Source organism: Rana temporaria, chromosome 2, assembly GCF_905171775.1.
Source record: "Rana temporaria chromosome 2, aRanTem1.1, whole genome shotgun sequence".
Classification (NCBI taxonomy): domain Eukaryota; kingdom Metazoa; phylum Chordata; class Amphibia; order Anura; family Ranidae; genus Rana; species Rana temporaria.
Genome location: NC_053490.1, coordinates 101,095,518 through 101,117,837, shown reverse-complemented (window position 1 = coordinate 101,117,837; position 22,320 = coordinate 101,095,518). Strand labels below are relative to the sequence as shown.

At 39.3% G+C, this 22,320-nt stretch overlaps 1 protein-coding gene across 1 annotated transcript in view; it reads left to right on the top strand.

Annotated features, from left to right (window-relative positions):
* Positions 1 to 814: 814 nt before the first annotated feature.
* Positions 815 to 22,320, top strand: part of LOC120928227 — a 44,655-nt gene continuing 23,149 nt past the window's right edge. The window contains exons 1-11 of the mRNA XM_040339333.1: positions 815 to 1,441; positions 1,530 to 1,744; positions 2,261 to 2,321; positions 2,555 to 2,650; positions 5,168 to 5,332; positions 7,598 to 7,723; positions 9,267 to 9,487; positions 12,702 to 12,736; positions 12,831 to 13,177; positions 14,792 to 14,838; positions 18,398 to 18,512. Of these exons, the coding sequence (XP_040195267.1) occupies positions 872 to 1,441; positions 1,530 to 1,744; positions 2,261 to 2,321; positions 2,555 to 2,650; positions 5,168 to 5,332; positions 7,598 to 7,723; positions 9,267 to 9,487; positions 12,702 to 12,736; positions 12,831 to 13,177; positions 14,792 to 14,838; positions 18,398 to 18,512 (1,998 nt within the window). The 5' untranslated portion in view covers positions 815 to 871. The remainder of the gene's footprint in view (positions 1,442 to 1,529; positions 1,745 to 2,260; positions 2,322 to 2,554; positions 2,651 to 5,167; positions 5,333 to 7,597; positions 7,724 to 9,266; positions 9,488 to 12,701; positions 12,737 to 12,830; positions 13,178 to 14,791; positions 14,839 to 18,397; positions 18,513 to 22,320) is intronic.

The following is a 22,320-nucleotide window of genomic DNA, read 5'->3' as shown; positions in this document are numbered from 1 at the left end:
AAGATAGATAAATACTAATGATAGATAGATAGATAGATAGATAGATAGATAGATAGATAGATAGATACTGATAATGAGATAGATAGATACTAATGATAGATAGATAGATAGATAGATAGATAGACAGATAGATAGTGATAAATCAGTAGCTATCTATCTATCTATCTATCTATCTATCTATCTATCTATCTATCTATCTATCTATCTATCATTAGTATTTATCTATCTTGTTATCAGTATCTATCTATCTATCTATCTATCTATCTATCTATCTATCTATCTATCTATCTATCTATCTATCTATATATCTATCATTAGTATCTATCTATCTATCTATCTATCTATCTATCTATCTATCTATCTATCTATCTATCTATCTATCTTATTATCAGTATCTATCTATCTATCTATCTATCTATCTATCTATCTATCTATCTATCTATCTATCTATCTATCTATCTATCTATCGTAAAAATTTATTCTATCATATGTTCTGTAGTCTATCTTCCAGGTGTTCCAGCCTTTTCATGTGTAAAAGCACATTAAAAACTTGACTAACGTTCTAAATATGTCAAAGACAAAAGAAAAAAAAACCTGCTAGTTTATAACAGTGATTAATTTTTGGACGAACAGTTTCCCACATAATACAAGTTATTGCACACTACATATAATAGAGGTGTGCGTTAATCAGATGAGCTCAGTGTTTAGGTTGCTGCAGGGCATGCCAAACCCATTATTGAGGTAAGATGATACATACATGTCCTTGGACCAAACCCACATACTGAGACAGATAAAAAGGCAGTTTCATTGTAGAGTCATTTACTTTGCCTCCTTCTCTGCTCATCCTCAGCATCACTTTTGTAACAGGACCATGTCTTTGACTCGCCAAACAACAATGAAAAAAACCTACAGTGCTGCTTCTGCTGTGCCAGCCGGGGCAAACCGAAACAACTTCAGCTCCTACTCAACTGTTCGCTCCAGCAGTGGAGGTTTGGGTTCTGGCCGGGTCAGCACTGGTAACTTTGGCAGCAGAAGTCTCCAAAACCTTGGATATGGCAAAAGAATGTCACAGAGCTCCCAGTCCCGTTATGGATATGGCTCTGGGTTTGGAGCTGGTAGTGGAGCAGGCTATGGAATTGGTGGAGGAGCAGGCTTTGGTGTGGGCTCTGGATTTGGTGCTGGTCAAGGATTTGGTGCTGGTCAAGGGTATGGTGCTGGTCAAGGGTATGGTGCTGGTCAAGGGTTTGGTCTTGGTCAAGGGTATGGTGGTGGAGCTGGATTTCCAGTGTGCCCACCTGGGGGAATCCAAGAAGTAACAATTAATCAGAGCCTCTTAGCTCCCCTGAATCTGGCAATTGACCCAACTATTCAGAAAGTCCGCACAGAAGAGAGAGAGCAAATTAAGACCCTCAACAATAAGTTTGCAACTTTTATTGACAAGGTAAGTTCTATTTATTTTACATATAAGTATTCATTCTGCTACATTAGATACACATACATGACATGTTCTGATTTTGGTTGACTTGTAGGTCCGCTTCTTAGAGCAACAGAATAAAGTACTGGAGACCAAATGGAATCTCTTACAAGAACAAGGTGTTAAAACAGTTAAAAGCAGAATTGAGCCTCTCTTTGAATCCTACATTAATGCACTTCGCAGACAGCTAGAATCCCTCATCAATGACAAATCTCGTTTGGATTCAGAACTTAGACAAGTGCAGGATTTCGTTGAGGATTTCAAGAACAAGTAAGTTCAAATGATTTATTTTCTTTTTTCTGAATGTTTGCTTAGTAAAACACTCATTGCATTTGTACAAGTAGAAAAAGTTCAAACTGACTTTCTAATTATGAGCTTGAAAAAACATTTAGGTTCTTAATTCTCTTTATGGCTAAAATGCATTGCTCCTTTGTCACTAATGTTTTTGCACCATTGAACGTGTTTATCAGTAAAAAAAAGCTAAATAATATAATCTTAGGAGAAATGCTTATCTTGATGCTTGACTAGACTGTCTATGTCTTGTGCAATATTTATTGTAATCATGATTTCAGCTTAATAATACATCAGAATGTGTTTTATACAAAACCTGAACTGTTTATGACCCTTATAACATCACATGGGTCTCAAGTGTAAAATGTGAGCTGAGCAATATGATAAAGTGATTACAGTCTGTCCTTGTGAAATTCAGTATTTCTAATTAATATGCAGTGGACATACCTGGTAATGAGGATTTTGTAATGACATATTCATGTTCTATTTGTATAGGTATGAAGATGAAATTAACAAGAGAACAGCAGCAGAGAATGATTTTGTGGTGCTTAAAAAGGTGACTTAATAAACCTGATAACTTGCTATATAAATATAATAATATATAAATAAAGAGGCTTATGAAATGACATACCAACTAGATTTGTGAATGCTTAGCTAGTTAGTTAATCCTTAGCTGAATGGTTGCTATGGGTTACCGTTCACTGTTGCTCTAGGCATCTTGGTATGTGATCATTTTTTTTTTAAGTCATGCTCTAAAGTTAACTAATCTTTACATATGTAATCCATTAGGATGTGGATGCTGCTTATATGAACAAAGTTGAGCTGGAAACTAAGGTGGATTCCCTGACTGATGAGATCAACTTCCTGAGGGCCCTGTACGAAGCGGTAATTACAATCCACTACGTGCTTTATACTTACTCTTTTCACTTTAATAACACATGTAAGAACATACTGTAAAATGGGTAAGGAAAATGAAGAGTTCAGGTAGAACTATGGTCACTTTATAAAAACCTTTACATTTTCCATCAGAAGAAGTCAAGTCTAATGCCCCGTACACACAATCGGAATTTCCGATGGAAAAAGTCCGATGGACTTTTTCCATCGGATTTTCCGATCGTGTGTAGCCCCATCTGAGTTTTTTAATTGGAAATTCCGATGAATTCCATCATACTTTAGATACAGTATAGAACATGTTCTATATTTTCCCATGGAATTTCATCAGAATTACGATGTGATTTGGCCAGGCAAAAGCCCGATCGTGTGTACGCGGCATAACTGCATTTTTTTTTTCCCTCCATAGCACCAGCAAAATGTACCTACTGATTCTGTTAGCCACATGCAGAGTCTCAAGCTTTCTTTAATGGGGTGACAATGCTATTCCACTACTTCTAAAATATGGTTAGTGTTGTCAGCCTACTAAGGCTACAGTGCAAAGTCCCATACTTACCCCTGTTGTATGCACTAATGGGAGTTGTAGTCTTTTCAGCTGCAAATTACATTGATTTTTAGATAATATAGTCTATAAACAGGATAGACTGACTATTCTATTTGGCACATTTTTCATTTCATAGCACATGCCTATAGTTGTACTTAAAAGTGCACCTGTGCCCAGACTCTGGGTAGCAAAGTATTTACATCAGGGGTATGCAACCTGGGGCCCTCAAGCTGTTGTGGAACTACATTTCCCACGAGGCATTGCAAGGCTGGCTGATGGGACTTGTAGTTCTGCAACAGCTGGAGGGCCCCAGGTTGTTGTCTACCCCTGATTTACATAGTCTCAACAAACAGTGGAAGAACATTACTGTAAAACATGACATAATTGACCACTGCAGACACTATGGAGTAAATCATCCTCAACAAGTCCACAACAGTCAGCTGCTTGAAAATACCTGCCATATTTCTGCTGCCCAAGAGAGAAGAGCATTTTATAATACTTTTTGCTGCCTATTAAGAATGATAGATGACTCCCCTTTTTACATGGACGTCATCCTTCATTCAGTCACATTTTCTGCTAAGAAAAAAATGATGATCCAGATTACATGAGTTAACATCAGTTTGCACATACATCTTCAGTTCAGTTCAGTTTACATCAGTTTTCAGTTCAGTTCAAGAGGAAGTAAACCCTCTTAAACAAATCCGGAAAAAAAACACATGCAATAGAAAGGCATAATGAGCTAGTATGAATAGCATACTAGCTCATTCTAAATTACTTACCTGAAATCGAAGCCCCCGAAGCGGTCCTTGATCACCTCCTCTACCGCCACCATCTTTCCTGGAGTGAGTTCTGGGTATCGCTGCTCCGGCGCTGTGACTGGCTGGAGCAGCAATGACGTCACTCCCGCGCATGCACGCAGGAGCCGCTAGTGACAGCACAATCGCCTTCACTAACGACACGCTCAGTGCGCCTGCCCCATTGTCGTAGACATCGGTGCCCCTTTTTTAGAAAATATCTCCTTAACTGTGTAGGTTAAGGAGATATTTTTTTGAACCTACAGGTAAGCCTTAATCTAGGCTTACCTGTAGGTTAAAGTGGTCTGTAAGGGTTTACAACCACTTTAAGTTTACATCAGTGTTCATTTTGGCAGCAAATTTGATTTAGTTTTAGTCTTAGGACTAAAATGGCATTTTAGTTTTAGTCCCCTTTTAGTCTTCTGCAATTGTTTTAGTTTTAGTTGTATCTAGTCGACTAAATCTCCAGTATACGTTAGTCGGCTAAAATGTCCTACAGTTTAGTCGACTAAAATCTAATGGGTGTAATTTAATTGTAAACATTGAATTGCATTAGTTAACATTTCTCTACAATTTCGAAACTCATTATATACTGCTGGAGTGAAAAATCAAATATGTTGTTGTTTATGGTATTGAGTTATGAACATGCACTACAAACCAGTGTTAATTTTGAAGTCAAAATTCAATTTAGTTTTAGTCTTAGTCTTTTGACCAAAATTGTATTTTAGTTTTAGTCGTATTTTAGTCATCTCAATTGTTTTAATTTTAGTCGTATGTTAGTGGACTAAAATAGTATTCATTTAGTCAACTAAAATTAACACTGGTCTACATCCATTTTTAAATCCATTATTTTTTAGTTGTTGCAGGAACCAATTAGAGGTAACAATTGTATAAACAAAAACATATTAGTCAGGTGCATAAACCCCTATCTGAGTGGGCGGGTTCGCCTAAGACTCTCATCTTGTACCGCTCTTCTCAATATGAACGTGTCAGAGCAGGGAAGATGGCTGTGGCTCATGTTCATGAACCGAAGCAGAGTTTGGGTACCAAAGCAAATTTCTGTGAACTCTTCTGTTTGCAAACCAAGTCGTTCGTGAACAGAAGCGTTTGTAAATCGAGGTTTCACTTTACACCTAAGAAGTTCGCACTAACCAAACTTTTATTTGTATTTAGGAACTCCTCCAAATGCAAGGACAGATCTCAGATACCCAGGTTGTTTTGACCATGGACAACAACAGAGCTTTGAATCTGGACAGCATCATTGCAGAAGTCAAAGCTCAGTATGAAGACATTGCCAACAGAAGCCGCCAAGAAGCTGAATCCTGGTATCAAACTAAAGTAAGTTCTTTGTCTAATTTGTATATATGTAAAATATAGGAAATACAAAAATACATCATACTTTGGTTCTCTACTTTTTTTCTTTAAATATATTGTACTTGCGCCATCTTGTTCAAGGATGTGTCTATATTACAAGTAATTTGTTATATAGGCCACAGGTATATTCTTACTTGTATTCAAACAATTTGGTCCTACAAACTTCAAATTGATGACAGTCACATTTATTTAACTACCTAAGAATATAAAAATACCAGTTATGGACTCAACCAGACATGGGAAAGGTTTGTATTTATACAATAGCCCTGATAGCCAAAGCACTGTATAAATCCACTTTATTGTACACAAAGTTTATTTAACCAGTAGCCCATCGCCCACCGTCATATGACGGCGGGACGATGAGTCTCTTGTTCTGGGCGGACGTCATATGATGTCGCGCCTTCCCGAGCCACTAGGGGGCGCGCACCGCTGCGTCACTGGGAACCCGATGCGTGTGCCCGGATGCCGCGATGTCTGCCGGGCACCCGCGATTGCCCAGTAACTGAGCAGGACCATGGATCTGTGTGTGTAAACACACAGGTCCACATCCTGTCAGGGAGAGGAGACTGATGGTGTGTCCCTTGTACATAGGGACACCGATCGTTCACCTCCCCCAGTCAGTTTACCCCCCCCACAGAGAATCACTCCCTCGGGAACACATTAATCCCTTAATTGCCCCCTAGTGTTAACCTCTTCCCTGCCAGTCATATTTATACATCAATCAATGCATTTTTATAGCACGGATCGCTGTATAAATGTAAATGGTCCCAAAAATGTATCAAACGTGTCCGATGTCTCCGCCGCAATATCGAAGTCACGATAAAAATCACAGATCGCCACCATTACTAGTAAAAAATAAATAAATAATAAAAATGCTATAAACCTATCCCCTATATTGTAGCCGCTATAACTTTTGAGCAACCAATCAATATATGCTTATTGTGATTTTTCTTTACCAAAAATATGTAAAAGAATACATATCGGCCTAACCTGAGGGAAAAAAATTGTTTTAAAAAAAATTGGGATATTTATTATAGCAAAAAGTTAAAAATATTGGGCTAAATTCAGATAGCCCGCCGTAAGTTTGTGCGGGCATAGCGTATCTCAGATACGCTACGCCGCCGTAACTTAGTGAGGCTGGGGCTGGATTCACAAACAACCTGCGCCCTAAGTTACGGCGGCATATCGGAAATCTGCCGGCGTAAGTGCGCCAAATTCAAAATCTGAAGAGGTGGGCGTGTTTTATGTAAATGAAACATGACCTCACGTAAATTACGTCTCTAACAAACGGCGCATGCGCCATCCGTGAACGTATCCCAGTCTGCATGCTCCTAATCACGTCGCAAATAGTCAATGCTTTCGACGTGAACGTAATTTACGCACAGCCCTATTCGCGAACGACTTACACAAACGACGTAAACGACGCAAAATTAGACGCTGTCCCGACGCCCATACTTAACATTGGATACGCCTCATATAGCAGGAGTAACCTTACGCCGGAAAAAGCCTAACGTAAACGACGTAAAAAAAAATGCCGGGCGGACGTACGTTTCTGAATCGGCGTATCTAGCTTATTTGCATATTCTACGCCAAAATCAACGGAAGCGCCACCTAGCGGCCAGCGTAAATATGCACCCTAAGATACTACGGCGTAGGAGACTTACGCCGCTCGTATCTTAGCCTAATTTAAGCGTATCTGGTTTCCAGAATACGCTTAAATTTACGACGGCGTAGATTCAGAGTTACGACAGCGTATCTATTGATACGCCGGCGTAACTCTCTCTGAATCTAGCCCATTGTGTTTTTTTTAAACTTGTCCCACTTCTTTTGTTTATAGTGCATCAAATAAAAACCGCAGAAGCGATTAAATACCACCAAAAGATAGCTCTATTTGTGGGGGAAAAAGTGATAAACATTTCATTTGGGTACAGTGTTGAATGACCACGCAATTGTCATTCAAAGTGTGACAGCGCTGAAAGCTGAAAAATGGCTTGGGCAGGAAGGGGGTGAAAGTGCCCTGTATTGAAGTGGTTAACAAGGCAAGAAGAATGCCACTCACAAGCAGCCACTATATAAGGACATGTATTCCATCCAATTTATTTACCCAATTTTCCTGTCTGGTTTAGATGCTGGAGTCCTAGTCTATTCTTCTATAGCTCTGATTTCATTCTAGCATATAGTGGCCTTAGTTATTTACCTTGTTTATTTATTTTTTTTTTTATTCTGCAGTATGAAGAGCTCCAGGTCTCAGCTGGTAGACATGGTGATGATCTGAAGAACACAAAAACTGAAATATCCGAACTAAACCGTTTCATTACCAGACTGCGCTCTGAAATTGACAACGTGAAGAAACAGGTAAACGGAATAGCTTCAGGGATTAAAATTAAGTGTCAGGAATGAATGCTTTGTCTCTTAAGCAAAGGATTATTACAGTGTTACATTGTCTCTGCATTGTAACATCTGCCAGGAAGTATGCATTATGGAATTTAAGATAGCTATTATAAAAGTTTTTTTTGGGCTACAGAAAGATTTAAACCTAACCTAACTTGGATAAAATAAGTAAGTTCTCTGGCAGAAGAGTATCAAACTACTACAGTAAAACATTGGTTTGCAAGCATAATTCATTCCAGAAACAGCTTGTAATCCAAAGCACTTGTATATCAAAGCATTTTTTTACAGGGTATAAAAGAGAAGAGAGGCACCTCTAAGTGTAGCAATAAGTTTCTAAATGTTGGACCTTCATTAAATGTAACCATATTGCTACACTCGTCAAGAACCAGCAAGAAAACTGCTGGCAGAGCTTTCTTGCCGAATATACCATGCGTGTGTACGAAGCTTTCAGGTTTCTCGTCAACAAAACTGCCTAAAAACTCAACGAGAAAAATAGAGAACATGTCTATTTTCTCGTTGTGATTCTCAGCAGTGTTTTCCTGCCGAGAAATCCAAGAGTGTGTATACTTACCTATCGACATGGAAACCTGCGCATGCGCGAAAAGACTTTGACGCATGTGCGGTAGCTTTCTAGGCATAGGTAGGGTGCAGCAAGATGGCGGCGACAGCATCGAATGTGCGCTCGTCGTACGCAATGACGTCACCGCGTTCTTGCCTTTCAAAAGAACCCGCGGTTCTTTTGAAAGGAGTGTCTGTACACTCGGGCGGCAAGAGATTCTTGCCAAGAATCTCGTCAGGAAAAAACACGTTTTTTCCTGACGAGATTCTGGCCCGTGTGTACACGGCTTTAGGCCTCGTACACATGATAGGTTAACCAGAGGACAACGGTCTGATGGACCGTTTTCATCAGTCAAAACCGATCGTGTGTGGGCCCCATAGGTTATTTAACCATCGGTTAAAAAAAAGCCAACTTGCTTTAAATTTAACCAATGGATTCCTAACCGATAGGTCCAAACCGATCGTTAGTAGGCACGACCATCGGTTAAAAACCCGGGCATGCTCAGAATCAAGTCGACGCATGCTTGGAAGCATTGAACTTCATTTTTTTCAGCACGTCGGTGTGTTTTACGTCACCGTGTTCTCACACGATCGGTTATTTAACCGATTGTGTGTGGGTGCGACGGACCATCAGTCAGATTCATCGGTTAACCGATGACAACGGTCCTTCAGACCGTTCTCATCGGATGGACTGATCGTGTGTACGAGGCTTTAGAGGCTCCTCTCTTCTTTTATATACTCAGTTGTGACATGAGGATAATCTTATATGAAGACATCTCTTGTATATCAAGGCAAAATGTATTAAAACATTTTGCTTGTCTTGCAAAACACTCTTAAACCAAGTTACTCTCAAACCAAGGTTTTACTGAATATGGTGTTAGGAAATATACTTATCCTAAATGTGGTTCAGCAAAATATTCATCATTTGTCTGTTCCATTGTTAAAATAGTGTGCCAAGATACAGGCTTCAATTGCCGAGGCAGAGGAACGTGGAGAGCTTGCAATAAAGGATGCCAAGAACAAGCTTACAGAGCTAGAGGAAGCTCTGCAGAAGGCCAAGCAGGACATGGCTCGCCAATTGAGAGATTACCAGGAACTGATGAATGTAAAACTTGCCCTTGATATTGAAATTGCCACCTATAGAAAACTTCTGGAAGGAGAGGAGAGCAGGTAAGAAAATCATGATTTACAACGTAATTTCAATGTACTTACTGCAAAACTACCATCTAGGAATAATTGCATCCGCCCACAAATGCACATCCTACCTACACCCTTTTTTTGCAGTCTTGATTACTACATACCTGCGGACTTTAGGCCAGTCAGGTATTTTTTTCTCTTGTCCCTGAGACAGTATTGGGCAGTCATCAGTGCTGCAGAGTGTGGAGCTGTAGTTATAATGTCAGCCCTGCTCTCTGCATTTCTGTACCGTAAGCTCAGGCTCACACGGTGAGAACCATCAGCAGGGCTGGACTGGGACAAAAATTTGGCCCTGGACTTCATCCAGACTGGCCCACTTTGACAGGTCTCTCCCATGGTGGCCGAACAACTCCCGCACCCCCTCCCGGCAACCCAAGCCCCCTCTTCCCCTTCACTAGCCACTAGCCGTTCTACTTTATTAGAGTAGAATGGCTGGTACTGGTACTCTTATAGGCAGTACCAGTGGGGAAGCTAGACATTATTTCACCCGAGGCAAAAAATCAGTTTGGTGCCCCCCCTTATGGGACAAGATTAGGCAGAAGTGAGAAACTCCCAGGCCATAGCTGTTGAGTCAGCTGTTTGTCCCCTCCCCCATGCTCCTCTGTCGTCGTCCCTGCTCCTCTGGTCCTCCCCCTGCCTCTTTGTCCCCCCAGGTGAGCGCTGCAGGGAGGGAGAGACAGAGGGGCAGAGGGGGGGCGGCGGTCCGCTGTCACTGAAGCCGGCCCACTGAGCCATCGGCCCACCGGTAAACTCCCTGTAGTCCCAATGGCCAGTCCAACCCATCAGGGTTGTGTCTATGACAGCCTAGGCTTACTAAAATGAGTTGGATGGTGCAGAAAAGCTGGGATGAGCTGAGAATAGCACTGGGGACAAGGTGAGTATTGCGGCCAATCAGCCTTAAAGAAATTTTATAATAAAAGAAGGGCTGCTCCTTCTGAAAATGCAAATTGCCTGACTGTCTGTCTAAGCACTTTTGAGTCACAGACCCGGACAAGCATGTTGTAGATGCACTTTAGAGAAATTGTCAGAATTACATATCTCTTCAAAGCTAGCAACTCAGATGGCCTTATAGCCAAATAATTGGCATGACAGCTTGACAACCTACATTATTCCCTTATATCCACTTTAGAGCTAACCTACCAACAGCAAGTGAGTCCATTTGGTTGTGATAGGGCTACCAGGATTGGGCCTAGTTCCATTTCATAAATATGATACATAGGTTAAATCTAAGTGATATGACCACACCTTTAGAATCACAGGAATTGTTACATTAGGACCTAATATGAGTATATGCACAGTAAAGACATAAAATGTCCAATCACTCTCAGGTAAAATCAGGTCAAATTCAGTATTTTGGAAAAGATCCCACAAAGATAAATTTACAATGTAATCAAAGTAGAACAATGCATGCAGTAACTTAGGTAGATATAAAGAATCAACTTTTATAAAAAAAATGATCAAGGTAATAGACATGTGCAGTTCGTTGCGTTTTGAATTGAAGTTTGGAAGTTATTTTCCATTTTCGGAAATTTGGATGTATTCGAATTTATGAATTACAATAGTACCGAATTTCAACTAATCCGAAATAATGGGGACAAATTTGTACGTAATTTGAATCGATTTGAATAGTTTTCAAATTTGAAAAGTTTTTGAATTTGAATAGTTTTCAAATTTGAATAGTTTTCAAATTCAAATAGTTTTCCAATTTTCAAAGAGAATAAAATTGAATAGAAAATAAAGGAATAGAATATAAAAAATAGGATATAATAGAGAAGAATAGAATATAATAGAGTAAAACAAAACAAAATAGAAAAAATAGAACAGAATAGAATAAAATAGAAATTAATGGAATGAAAAAAATTATTGAATACAATAAAAAGAATATAACCATCTTCTGAAGTTCGAATTTCAATTCAAATATATTCAAATTCGAATACATAAAAAAGAAAAAAAAAGAAAAGAATAGACTAGAATATAATAGAAAATAATAGAATTAGAAAAACAATAGAATAGTATAGAAAGAATATAACCATTTCCCAAAATTCAAATAGAATCAATTTGATTTTGAATAGAATAGAAAATAATAGATTAGAATAGAAAATAACAGAATAGTATAGAAAAAAACAACAGAATAGAATAAAAAGAATATAACCATCTCCCGAAATTCTAATTTCGAATAGAATATATTTTGAATTTGAATACAAAGGGATAGAATAGAATAAAAAAATAGAAAAAGTATTGAATTTAAAAAAAATAGAATAGTATAGAAAGAATATAACCATTTCCAAAATTTCAAATAGAATCAATTAATTCTGAATAGAATAGAAAAGAATAGGAAGATGGTTATATTCTTTCTATTCTATTCTGTGTTGTTTTCTATATTATTCTGTTATTTTCTATTCTAATCTATTCTTTTCTATTCTATTTAAATTCAAATACATTTTCTATTCTCTTGTTTTTTTAATTATATTCTTTTTATTCTATTATTTTCTATTCAAATTTCGGAAGATAATTATATTCTTTCTATTTTATTAAATATTTTTTTAATATATTTGTTTCTACTCTATTCTATTCCATTTTATTCTGTTCTTTTATCTACTATTCTATTTTGTTCGGTTTTACTCTATTATATTATTTTATTTTCTGTTTATTATTTTCTATTCTATTCTTTTTCTATTCCATTCCTTTATTTTCTATTCTATCTTTGGCTATTGGAAAACTATTCAAATTCGAAAACTATTTGAAATGAATTCCGAAAATTTGAATTGATTTGAATCGTATAAACAAAACAAATTCCGAAAACAAATTAAATGGGTTAAACAAATTGAACGAAACAAATGTATGTAAATAACTAAACAAATGTTTTCATTCTGCACATGTCTACAGGGTAATCAGTATTGATTACTCAAGTCAGTATGTCAGTTTATCAAGCAATAATAATGCAAACCAAAGTACTACAATGCCTACACATGATACAGTTATAATGGTCATACTGGCACAAAACTGGAACATGTACTGTAGAGGACAATTTTTCTTGCCAACCACTGGGAACTGATTGTCAAGTCCTTATGCAGAATTCTGAACCAATATGTTAAAAAGAAGATAGTAAAGGCTCAAAAATGATATATTGATCACAGACACCTTTTGGAATGGAATTAAAATATGTATTTTCCTTTATTTTTTACAGGCTGTCAGGAGACGGTGTTGGACCTGTGAACATCTGTAAGTCTATGTTGCCGATTCATACTTAGAGATATTTCCATATGTAGTATTTGTAACAACTTAGGCTAACTATCATGTAACTTTCATCTTATAGCTGTTGTAAGCTCATCCTATGGCAGCGGTGGCGGATACGCTATGGGCGGTGGAAGTGGAAGCGGTTTCGGAGGTGGAAGTGGAAGCGGTTTCGGAGGTGGAAGTGGAGGAGGAAGTGGATTTGGAAGTGGAGGTGGAAGCGGCTATGGATTCGGAGGTGGAAGTGGAAGTGGATATGCAACTGGAGGAGGAAGTGGTAGCCATGGCTATGGCGGCGGTGTAGGAGGAAACTATGGCGGAGGAAACTTCAGTTCTGGCAGTTCAAACCTGGCTAATTTTGGCTCTGGAAGTGGCGGCAGCTCAAGTGTAAAAATTGTCTCAAAGACCTCCACAAGTTCCCGGAGGCATTAAAATGTCATTATCGATGCCATCTGTAATATAATACCATCATGCCCTAATAACACTTGAAATACCTGTGGCCATAACAGTGCTATTCATGTTCTAGAGTTGAGGATTTTACAGTATTGAGGTTTATTCATCTGTGGTTTTCTTTTTTTATTTTATAATAAAAGATTATCCCCCATCCCCAATATTGTTTTCATGAATCTCCCTTAACCATTGGTGTCCATAAACACTATAAAAACCTTATTGAGTTACTGTCTCACCCAAAAGGAAATTAAAGAAACAAACAGTAGGATACTCTAGATCATTGTCCACTCTTACCTATCTGATCATCTACAACCTGATATTTGGGGTCAGACATGTTTCTTTATTACAAAATGTGCAATTTAACTGTCGCTTATCTTTGTTGTATACTTTTACAATGTCTTATTTTTTTCTGCAATAAACTGCAATCATTTTAAAAACATTGTTGCTCCCATTGTTTTACTTCTTTTACGACACTATTGTAAATAAGTGGGAAACATGAGTAGCATCTTGAATATTCATAGTGGAACCTTCCACTATTATACACAAATACTAAAGAGCAGATAGCGGTACACAACAATACTTATGAATATATATATATATATATATATATATATATATATATATATATATATATATATAATATTAAAGTTGAACTTCATGACATCTAGGGGTTAATTTACTAAGACTGGAGAGTGCAAAATCTGGTGCAGTCCTGTATAGAAACCAATCCGCTTCCAGTGTTTTTTTTTTCTTTTTGTCAAAGCTTAAAGGATCACTAAAAAGAAATAAAAAAATAACAAACATGTTATACTTACCTCCACTGTGCAGCTCATTTTGCACAGAGTGGCCCCCGAACCTGGTCTTCTGGGGTCCCTCGGCGGCTGTCTCGGCTCCCCCCGCAAGAACTTTCCACCTTCATGAGAGCTCTCTCGCATGGTGGAAAGTTCTTGTGGGCGCGCTCCCGTGATACAGCCGGCGGCTATAGCCGCTCACTGTATCACTTGGCCCCGCCCCCCAGCACGCCACGTCATTGGATATGATTGACAGCAGCGCGAGCCAATGGCTGCGTTGCTTTCAATCAATGAATAAGTAGAGAAGCCGAACGAGAAGCCTGCGCATTCACGAGCAGAACTTTTAAAGGGTCAGGTAATTAAACGGGGGGCTCTAATGCTAAGATGTTTTTTCACCTTAATGCATAGAATGCATTAAGGTGAAAAAAAAACGTACCTTTACTACCCCTTTAACTGAACAAGCTGAAGTTAGAAGCTGATTGGTTTTCATGCACAGATGCACCAGATTTTGCACTCTCCAGTTTTAGTAAATCAACCCTATAGAGCAAAATGTGTTTCCGATTTTGTAGTGAATCTATTCAAATTATGTTTTTTTGATTGATAACAAATGGACAAATGGAAATTATATGAATAACTTTAAGAGCAAAGAGATTACTATAGCAAGAGGAAACCATGCAACTTCATGCCATGCCGCCCAACAATAACAACTCCTACAAATATAATATTGTGTATAAACTCAAAATACTCTATTCATTTGATTGGTAAAACAGTGATATTGTCTTATTCTGTTTTACATTTCCAGTTAGATGTAGCAGTGGCAGACCCTGAAGGGATAAGTGTAATAATGAGGTATTTGGGATACCATACATGCCATACATGGAAAGGGGGGAAACCTATCTGATGACAGTGGTTAACCTCAAATAGTAACAACTCCTACAAATATAATAGTGCGAATAAACTCAAAATACTCTATTCATTCGATTAGTAAAACAGTGATATTGTCTTATTCTATTTTACATTTCCAGTTAGATGTAGCAGTGGCAGACCCTGAAGGGATAAGTGTAATAATGAGGTATTTGGGATACCATACATGCCATACATGGAAAGGGGGGAAACCTATCTGATGAGAGTGGTTAACCTCAAATAGTAACAACTCCTACAAATATAATAGTGCGAATAAACTCAAAATACTCTATTCATTCGATTAGTAAAACAGTGATATTGTCTTATTCTAGTTTACATTTCCAGTTAGATGTAGCAGTGGCAGACCCTGAAGGGATAAGTGTGATAATGAGGTATTTGGGATACCATACATGCCATACATGGAAAGGGGGGAAACCTATCTGATGACAGTGGTTAACCTCAAATAGAATGAAGTTTTAAAATACACCCTTGGATCCTGCCTATGCAGGATTGTAAAGCTGGCAGGATCCAGAGGGGTGTAAATAGAAACTGGACCAAAATGATATAGTATGCAGCGGTGTTGCTAATCATTTGGCCTGATAGCAACATTTTAATGGGGTTTTCTAGCCAAGCAAGATTAATTTAAGGTTACAGAAAAATTTCACAACTTGCAACAAAACTATTTCAAAATGCCCTTTAGAATGAACCTGCTAAGCTCAAATAAAAGGCCTAAAGTAGAACTACATCTGAGCATATGAGCACCACAAACAAAAAATGCTATTTCATAAATTTGTAATATTTAAAGCAAACTCACTCACCCATCCATCCATGTCTCCATGCATTATTTTTTTCGTGCTGAGAAAACACTTTGAAAATACCCCCTAACATTTTTGGGGGTGACCATCTTGAGTAAGGGCATATGTTTCATGTAGCATTTACTTCCTGGAATCCATCTGCCTTAGCTGAGAAAACCCCTCCTCCTCTCCTGCAGGCTGTATGACATCATTTGCCGGGCTAGATAGATTTAGAGTTAGTTAGATTATGGTTGAACGTCTACTTTACGTAGTCCCCAGCTATTTTATTGTAGTCCTTCGTTAAGGTAGGTTCAAACAAATTGTTAGCTGTATATTCTGTGTGCAGGAAGCATATACCATAAAAAAAAAAAATATTATTTTTGAAAATGTGCTGAGATTTAGATGTGTCAGTTAGACTGTTACTTGTGGTAAAATACATATTATGTGGGTAAAATGATTGTGTGCCATTTATTGTGCAAGCAAGCTTTTGTTCTTTTTATCTATGCATCCTTAAGCCCCATCCACTGTTAGCTAAATGTGACCACACCCAAAATTCATCATTAATCCCCTGTCAATGCCCAAGGGTGCCCCATGTCCCTCACAATCCTAACATCACCCCTGCCATTCATACATAAGAGTAGAAATGAAATGATCATAGCATATTATGGAATTCTATGTGCAACAAGCAAAGATTGACTTCCCCACCAGCAATTACAATATATACAAAACCAGGTCCTCCAGTTCACAGTTTGTAAAACACAGCTATCTAATTCCCAAGAGTTTTTCTACAAGCTTCACAGAGAGGGACAAAAAAAAAATACTTGTATTCCATATCAGATCTCATTTGCCCAGAACATGCAGAAAAATAGCCAAAAGATCTAGGGGCAGATCCACAAAGGTATTATGCCGGCGTATCTCTTGATACGCCGCGTAATTTCAAAGTTTGCGCGTCGTATCTTTGTTTTGTATCCTCAAAACAAGATACAACGGCATCTCGGCTAGATCCGACAGGCGTACGTCTTAGTACGCCGTCGGATCTAAGCTGCAATTTTTCGGCTAGGTGGCGTTTTCGTCGAATTCCGCGTCAAGTATGCAAATTAGCTAGTTACGGCGATCCACGAACGTACTAATGGCCGGCGCATTTTTTTACGTCGTTTGCGTTCGGCTTTTTCCGGCGTATAGTTAAAGCTGCTGTTATGAGGCGATACTCAATGTTAAGTATGGCCGTCCTTCCCGCATAGAAATTTGAAATTTTTATCTCGTTTGCGTAAGTCGTTCGCGAATAGGGATTTGTGTAGAATGACGTCACCGTCGGAAGCATTGGCTTGTTCCGGGTTAATTTCGAGCATGCGCACTGGGATACCCCCACGTACGCCGCATGCGCAGTTTAAAAAAAATGTTGTTTATGTCGGGTCACAACGTATTTACATAAAACACGCCCCCATTACATCCATTTGAATCCCGCGCCCTTACGCCGCCAAAGATACACTACACCGCCGTAACTTACGGCGCAAATTCTTTGAGGATTCGAAAAAAAAACAAATAAGTTACGGCGGCGTAGTGTATCTTAGATACGCTGTGCCCAGCGGAAGATTATGCGCAGGTACGTGGATCTGCCCCCTAGTGTTCTACATATGCAACAAGACATTCTTTTCTCCTTTTAAAGTGTAAGTAAACCCTCCTATCGTTTTTGGCCAAGGAAGCTGCCATCTTTTCATCTGTTTAATCTACAACTGCCATGATTCTGCACATGTGATCAGTTATGACACCAGCCATTGGGTGGTTTGACAGTTTGGTTGAGAGCAAAACCAATGGGAGTGTTACAATTCCGGCACTTGCCGGAAATTTAACTTTTTGGAAACTGGTAAATGGATGGGTTTGCTTCCACTTTAAGGCCTCGTACACACGGGCAAGAATCTCGTCAGGAAAAAAAATGTTTTTCCCGATGAGGTTCTTGGCAAGAATCTCTTGCCGCCCGAGTGTACACGCTGACATTTCAAAAGAACCGCGGTTCTCTTGAAAGGCAAGAACGCGGTGACGTCATTGCGTACGACGAGCATGCGCTCATTACATTCGATGCCGTCGCCGCCATCTTGCTTCACCCTACCTATGCCGTAGAAGTTACCGCGCATGCGTCAAAGTCATTTTGAGCATGCGCGGGTTTCCACAGCAACAGGTAAGTATACACACTCTCGGTTTTCTCGTCTGGAAACAGGTTCTCTGTTTTTCTCGTTGACATTCTGGCCAGATTTCCAGACGAGAAACCTGAAAGCCTCGTACACACAAACCGGTCGTGTGTACAAGGCCTTAGTGTGAGTTCATCATTACAATTTAGTATTAGTGTACAGTAGCATTTCTCCACAAAAACTTTTTAACTAAATCCTCCATAGGAGGATGATTCTGACAAATCCATCCATTTATTCATTTCTGAAGAGAAATTCTCAGCATTGTCATAATGGAAGAACATTCACATGGTTGCATGTGCTAGAAAGTTTTCCTCGAGGCAATTAATTTTGAGATTATATTATTCTCTTTGTAAAGTGAAGAAAGGTAATGATTTATAATATTAAAAGAGCTTTTACAAGCAAGGCAGCACACATAAATCTGAGCAATACCTTCAAATTATGTTGTAAAGTAGTGTATCCAAACTAGTTTAAACTTATCTGGAAATGTGATGATGACTACTTTGTACCATATATTTACTCTGTTAGACAGAAATGTACCATCAGAATTAAGGATGAGCTGACACACAGCATCAGGATTCAGTTCATGGGACGTTCACCGAACAGCTCATTAGTTCTGAATGTTAACCTGAACCCCACTGAGGTCAAAGGGAGCCTAATCTATAAAATCAACTTTTACATTCTAACCATGTTTAAGGCTAATAAGCAAGGGATTGTCAAATGAATAAAAATACTGTATATAGGGAGCAGTGGTTTTAATAATGTTTAACATTGAACATTACAAATGTCCAGTTCCTTTAATCACTTTAATACTGGGCACGTTCACCAACTTCCTGTCTAGGCCAATTTTCTGCAATGTCGCACTTTGAATGACAATTGCCTGGTCATGCCACGCTGTACCAAGTTATTACCATTTTTTGAGATAGAGCTTTCTTTTGGTGGTATTTATTCACTACTGGGTTTTGCTAAACAAATGTAAAAAGACAAAACATTTTGAAAATTTTTTTTTTTTCTTTCTATCTGTTATAACATTTTGTAAATAAGGGAGTTTTCTCCATTACTGATGTGCACAGATGAAGTGGCACTGATGAGGAGGCACTAAAATGCAGCACTGATATGCAGCACTGATGGGCACTGATTGGCGACACTGATGGGCAATGATAGGTGGCACTGATGGGCAGGCTTTATAGGCACTGATAGGCAGCACTGATGTGCACTAATAGGCGGCACTGATGGGCACTGATAGACAGCACTGATAGGCTACATCACTAACATAGTCTCAAAATACCAACCTAATCATTCTCTTCGCTCCTCTCATGACCTTCTGCTCTCTAACTCCCTTGTCACCTCATCCCATGCTTGCCTTAACCTAACAGCTGTACATTTGTTTTCTCCATCAGCACACCCCCCACAGTTATTACCTCTTGTTTCCCTTGACCCCTCCCTCTTAGATCGTAAGCTCTAAGGAGCAGGGCCCTCTGATTCCTACTGTATTAATGTGTATTGTATTTGTACTGTCTACCCTCAAGTTGTAAAGCTCTGTGTAAATTGTTTGCACTATATAAATCCTGAATAATAATAATAGGTGGCACTGATGAGGAGGCACTGAGAGACATCACTGATGTGCACTAAAAGGCATCACTTATGGCCACTGATTGGCATCACTGGTGGGCACCGATGGGCATCGATGGTGGGCACTGGATGGCATTGCTGAAGGGGCCATGACCATGCAGTGGTTTAACAGGACAGGTTCCACTCAGAACCGGCCTCACCATGGTTGACCAAAGAAGTTGAGTGGACATGTTCAGCGTCATATCCAGAGGTATTTTTTTGGAAAAAGGTTGCAGAGGTTGAAGGGGTGGTGGGTCAGCCAGTCAGTACTCAGACCATACGCTGCACACTGCATCAAATTGTTCTGCATGGCTGTCATCCCAGAAGGAAGCTGAAGAAAAGCAGACTATGGACATGGATTATTGGAACCATGTCCTGTGGTCTGATGAGACCAAAGATACACTTATTTGGTTCAGATGGTGTCAAGCATGTGTGGCGGCAACCAGGTGAGGAGTACAAAGACAAGTGTGTCTTTCCTACAGTCAAGCAGGGTGGTGGTAGTGTCATGGTCTGGGGCTGCATGAGTGCTGCTTTCACTAGGGAGCTACAGTTTTTTGAGGGAACCATGAATGCCTTCTGTGACATACTGAAGCAGAGCATGATCCCCTCCCTTGGGAGACTGGGCCACAGGGCAGTATTCCAACATAATAACGACCCCAAACACACCTCCAAGATGACCACTGCCTTGATAAAGATGCTGAGGGTAAAGGTGATATATTGTGGTAGTGCCAGGAACTTTATGGAAGAAGACATTCTGCCCACATGCCTAATTTTAGGCACCTCCTCCGTTTGACCCCCTGTTTCAATCAGCAGTCAGGGAGGTGTTTTTTACTCAGCAATACATATAAGGCAGATGCCAGTGCGTCTAGCCTTATGCTGCTGCAAGCACCGAGTGGACTAGTCTGATGCACATTCAAGACCACAGGTAGAAGTCATATCTATACTATATTTCTTTCTGCTACTACTCTATTGTATACACCCTCTTGATATTACTCTTGAGGAGTCCATACTATCATATATTTTCCTGGTTAGCTATCTGACCTTATGGTATGCGGGACATACAATGAAGTTTCATACTATCGGGTAGATTCAGGTAGATTGGCGCATCTTTATACCGGCGTAGCACATCTCATATGCCGACGTAACTCAGAGAGGCAAGTACAGTATTCACAAAGCACTTGCTCCTAACGTTGCGCCGGGATAACTTAATTTCGTCGGCGTAAGCCAGCGTAAGTGTAAGTGGGTGTGACCTTATGCAAATGATGGTCGGAACGTGGAGTAGTGATATATGCCCGGCGTATACTGAACGGAGAATGCGCAGTGAAGTGGACGTATGATCGCTCCCCTGAGCGCATGCTCACAAGTACGTCGACCCAACTTCCTGGGATACGCCAAGCCTATAAATACGCCCGTCCGGTGCAAAAGTACATCCTGTTTTTTTCCCCCCTTAGGGAAAGTACTTTTGCAAAGCGATGGCGGCTGCTCCAACTACAGACAAGAAGGAGAGGAGGAGGGATGAGAGTGCCCATACCTCACCAGTTTTCGTTATTTTTCTGTATATCTTGTGAAAAATTCCAATAAAATCTTTTTGGAAAAATAAATAAATAAATAATAATAATTGCTTTTCCTCCATTCTTCATTTCAGGCATTCCTCCTCCGCGTCAGCGCTGCTTCTCCTTTTTTTTTCTGGCAGCAGCAAAAAAACATTTAGCTGCACCCTTATTTTCTTTATATATACAAAAAAAACTATAATAAAACAGTTTATAATGCACCAAGCACAAAATTATTGCACCCAATTTCCATTCCACATGTAGCACTACCCCCGAAGGAGCTGCTGGTCTGATTTGGGTCTACACTCTGGCTTTCAACCCCTGAAACTGGCTCGAACCCTCCCTTGCCACCACTGCTATCAGTAAGGATTGTGGACCCCAATGGTTGTTGGGGAACATAATATTTTATCACACCACAACAAATGTGTAGACAAATTGTTACCTTGTGTTGCACTGGTCCTCCACAGATGGAACTTAACCAATGGAACTTTACTGGGTAAGCGTAAAAGCAAAGGAACAAAGGTAAGACAATAGTGGACTGCTTACAGGGCCCTGTAAGAGTCAGAAATATTATTAACAATTAAACGCTGGTTAAGTTATAATTATGAGGATCTGTTTAAGTGCACAGTGAAGAGATTCCTTCGGCAAGATGTTCACACTGAAGCACCCCTCAGCCAGGCCTCACACAGTTCTCTCTGATGACAATGCTATACAGATCAGCATAATCAATAACTTAATTAACCACTTAAGCCCCGGACCAATATGCTGCCTAAAGACCCAAGGGGTTTTTACAGTTCGGGACTGCGTCGCTTTAACAGACAATTGCGCGGTCGTGCGACGTGGCTCCCAAACAAAATTGGCGTCCTTTTTTCCCCACAAATAGAGCTTTCTTTTGGTGGTAATTGATCACCTCTGCGGTTTTTATTTTTTGCACTATAAACAAAAATAGAGCGACAATTTTGAAAAAAAATCAATATTTTTTACTTTTTGCTATAATAAATATCCCCCAAAAACATATATACATTTTTTTTCCCTCAGTTTAGGCCGATGCGTATTCTTCTACATATTTTTGGTAAAAAAATTCGCAATAATCGTTTATCGGTTGGTTTGCGCAAAAATTATAGCGTTTACAAAATAGGGGATAGTTTTATTGCATCTTTTTCTTTTTTTTTTTTACTACTAATGGCGGCGATCCGCGATTTTTTTCGTGACTGCGACATTATGGCGGACACTTCGGACAATTTTGACACATTTTTGGGACCATTGTCATTTTCACAGCAAAAAATGCAT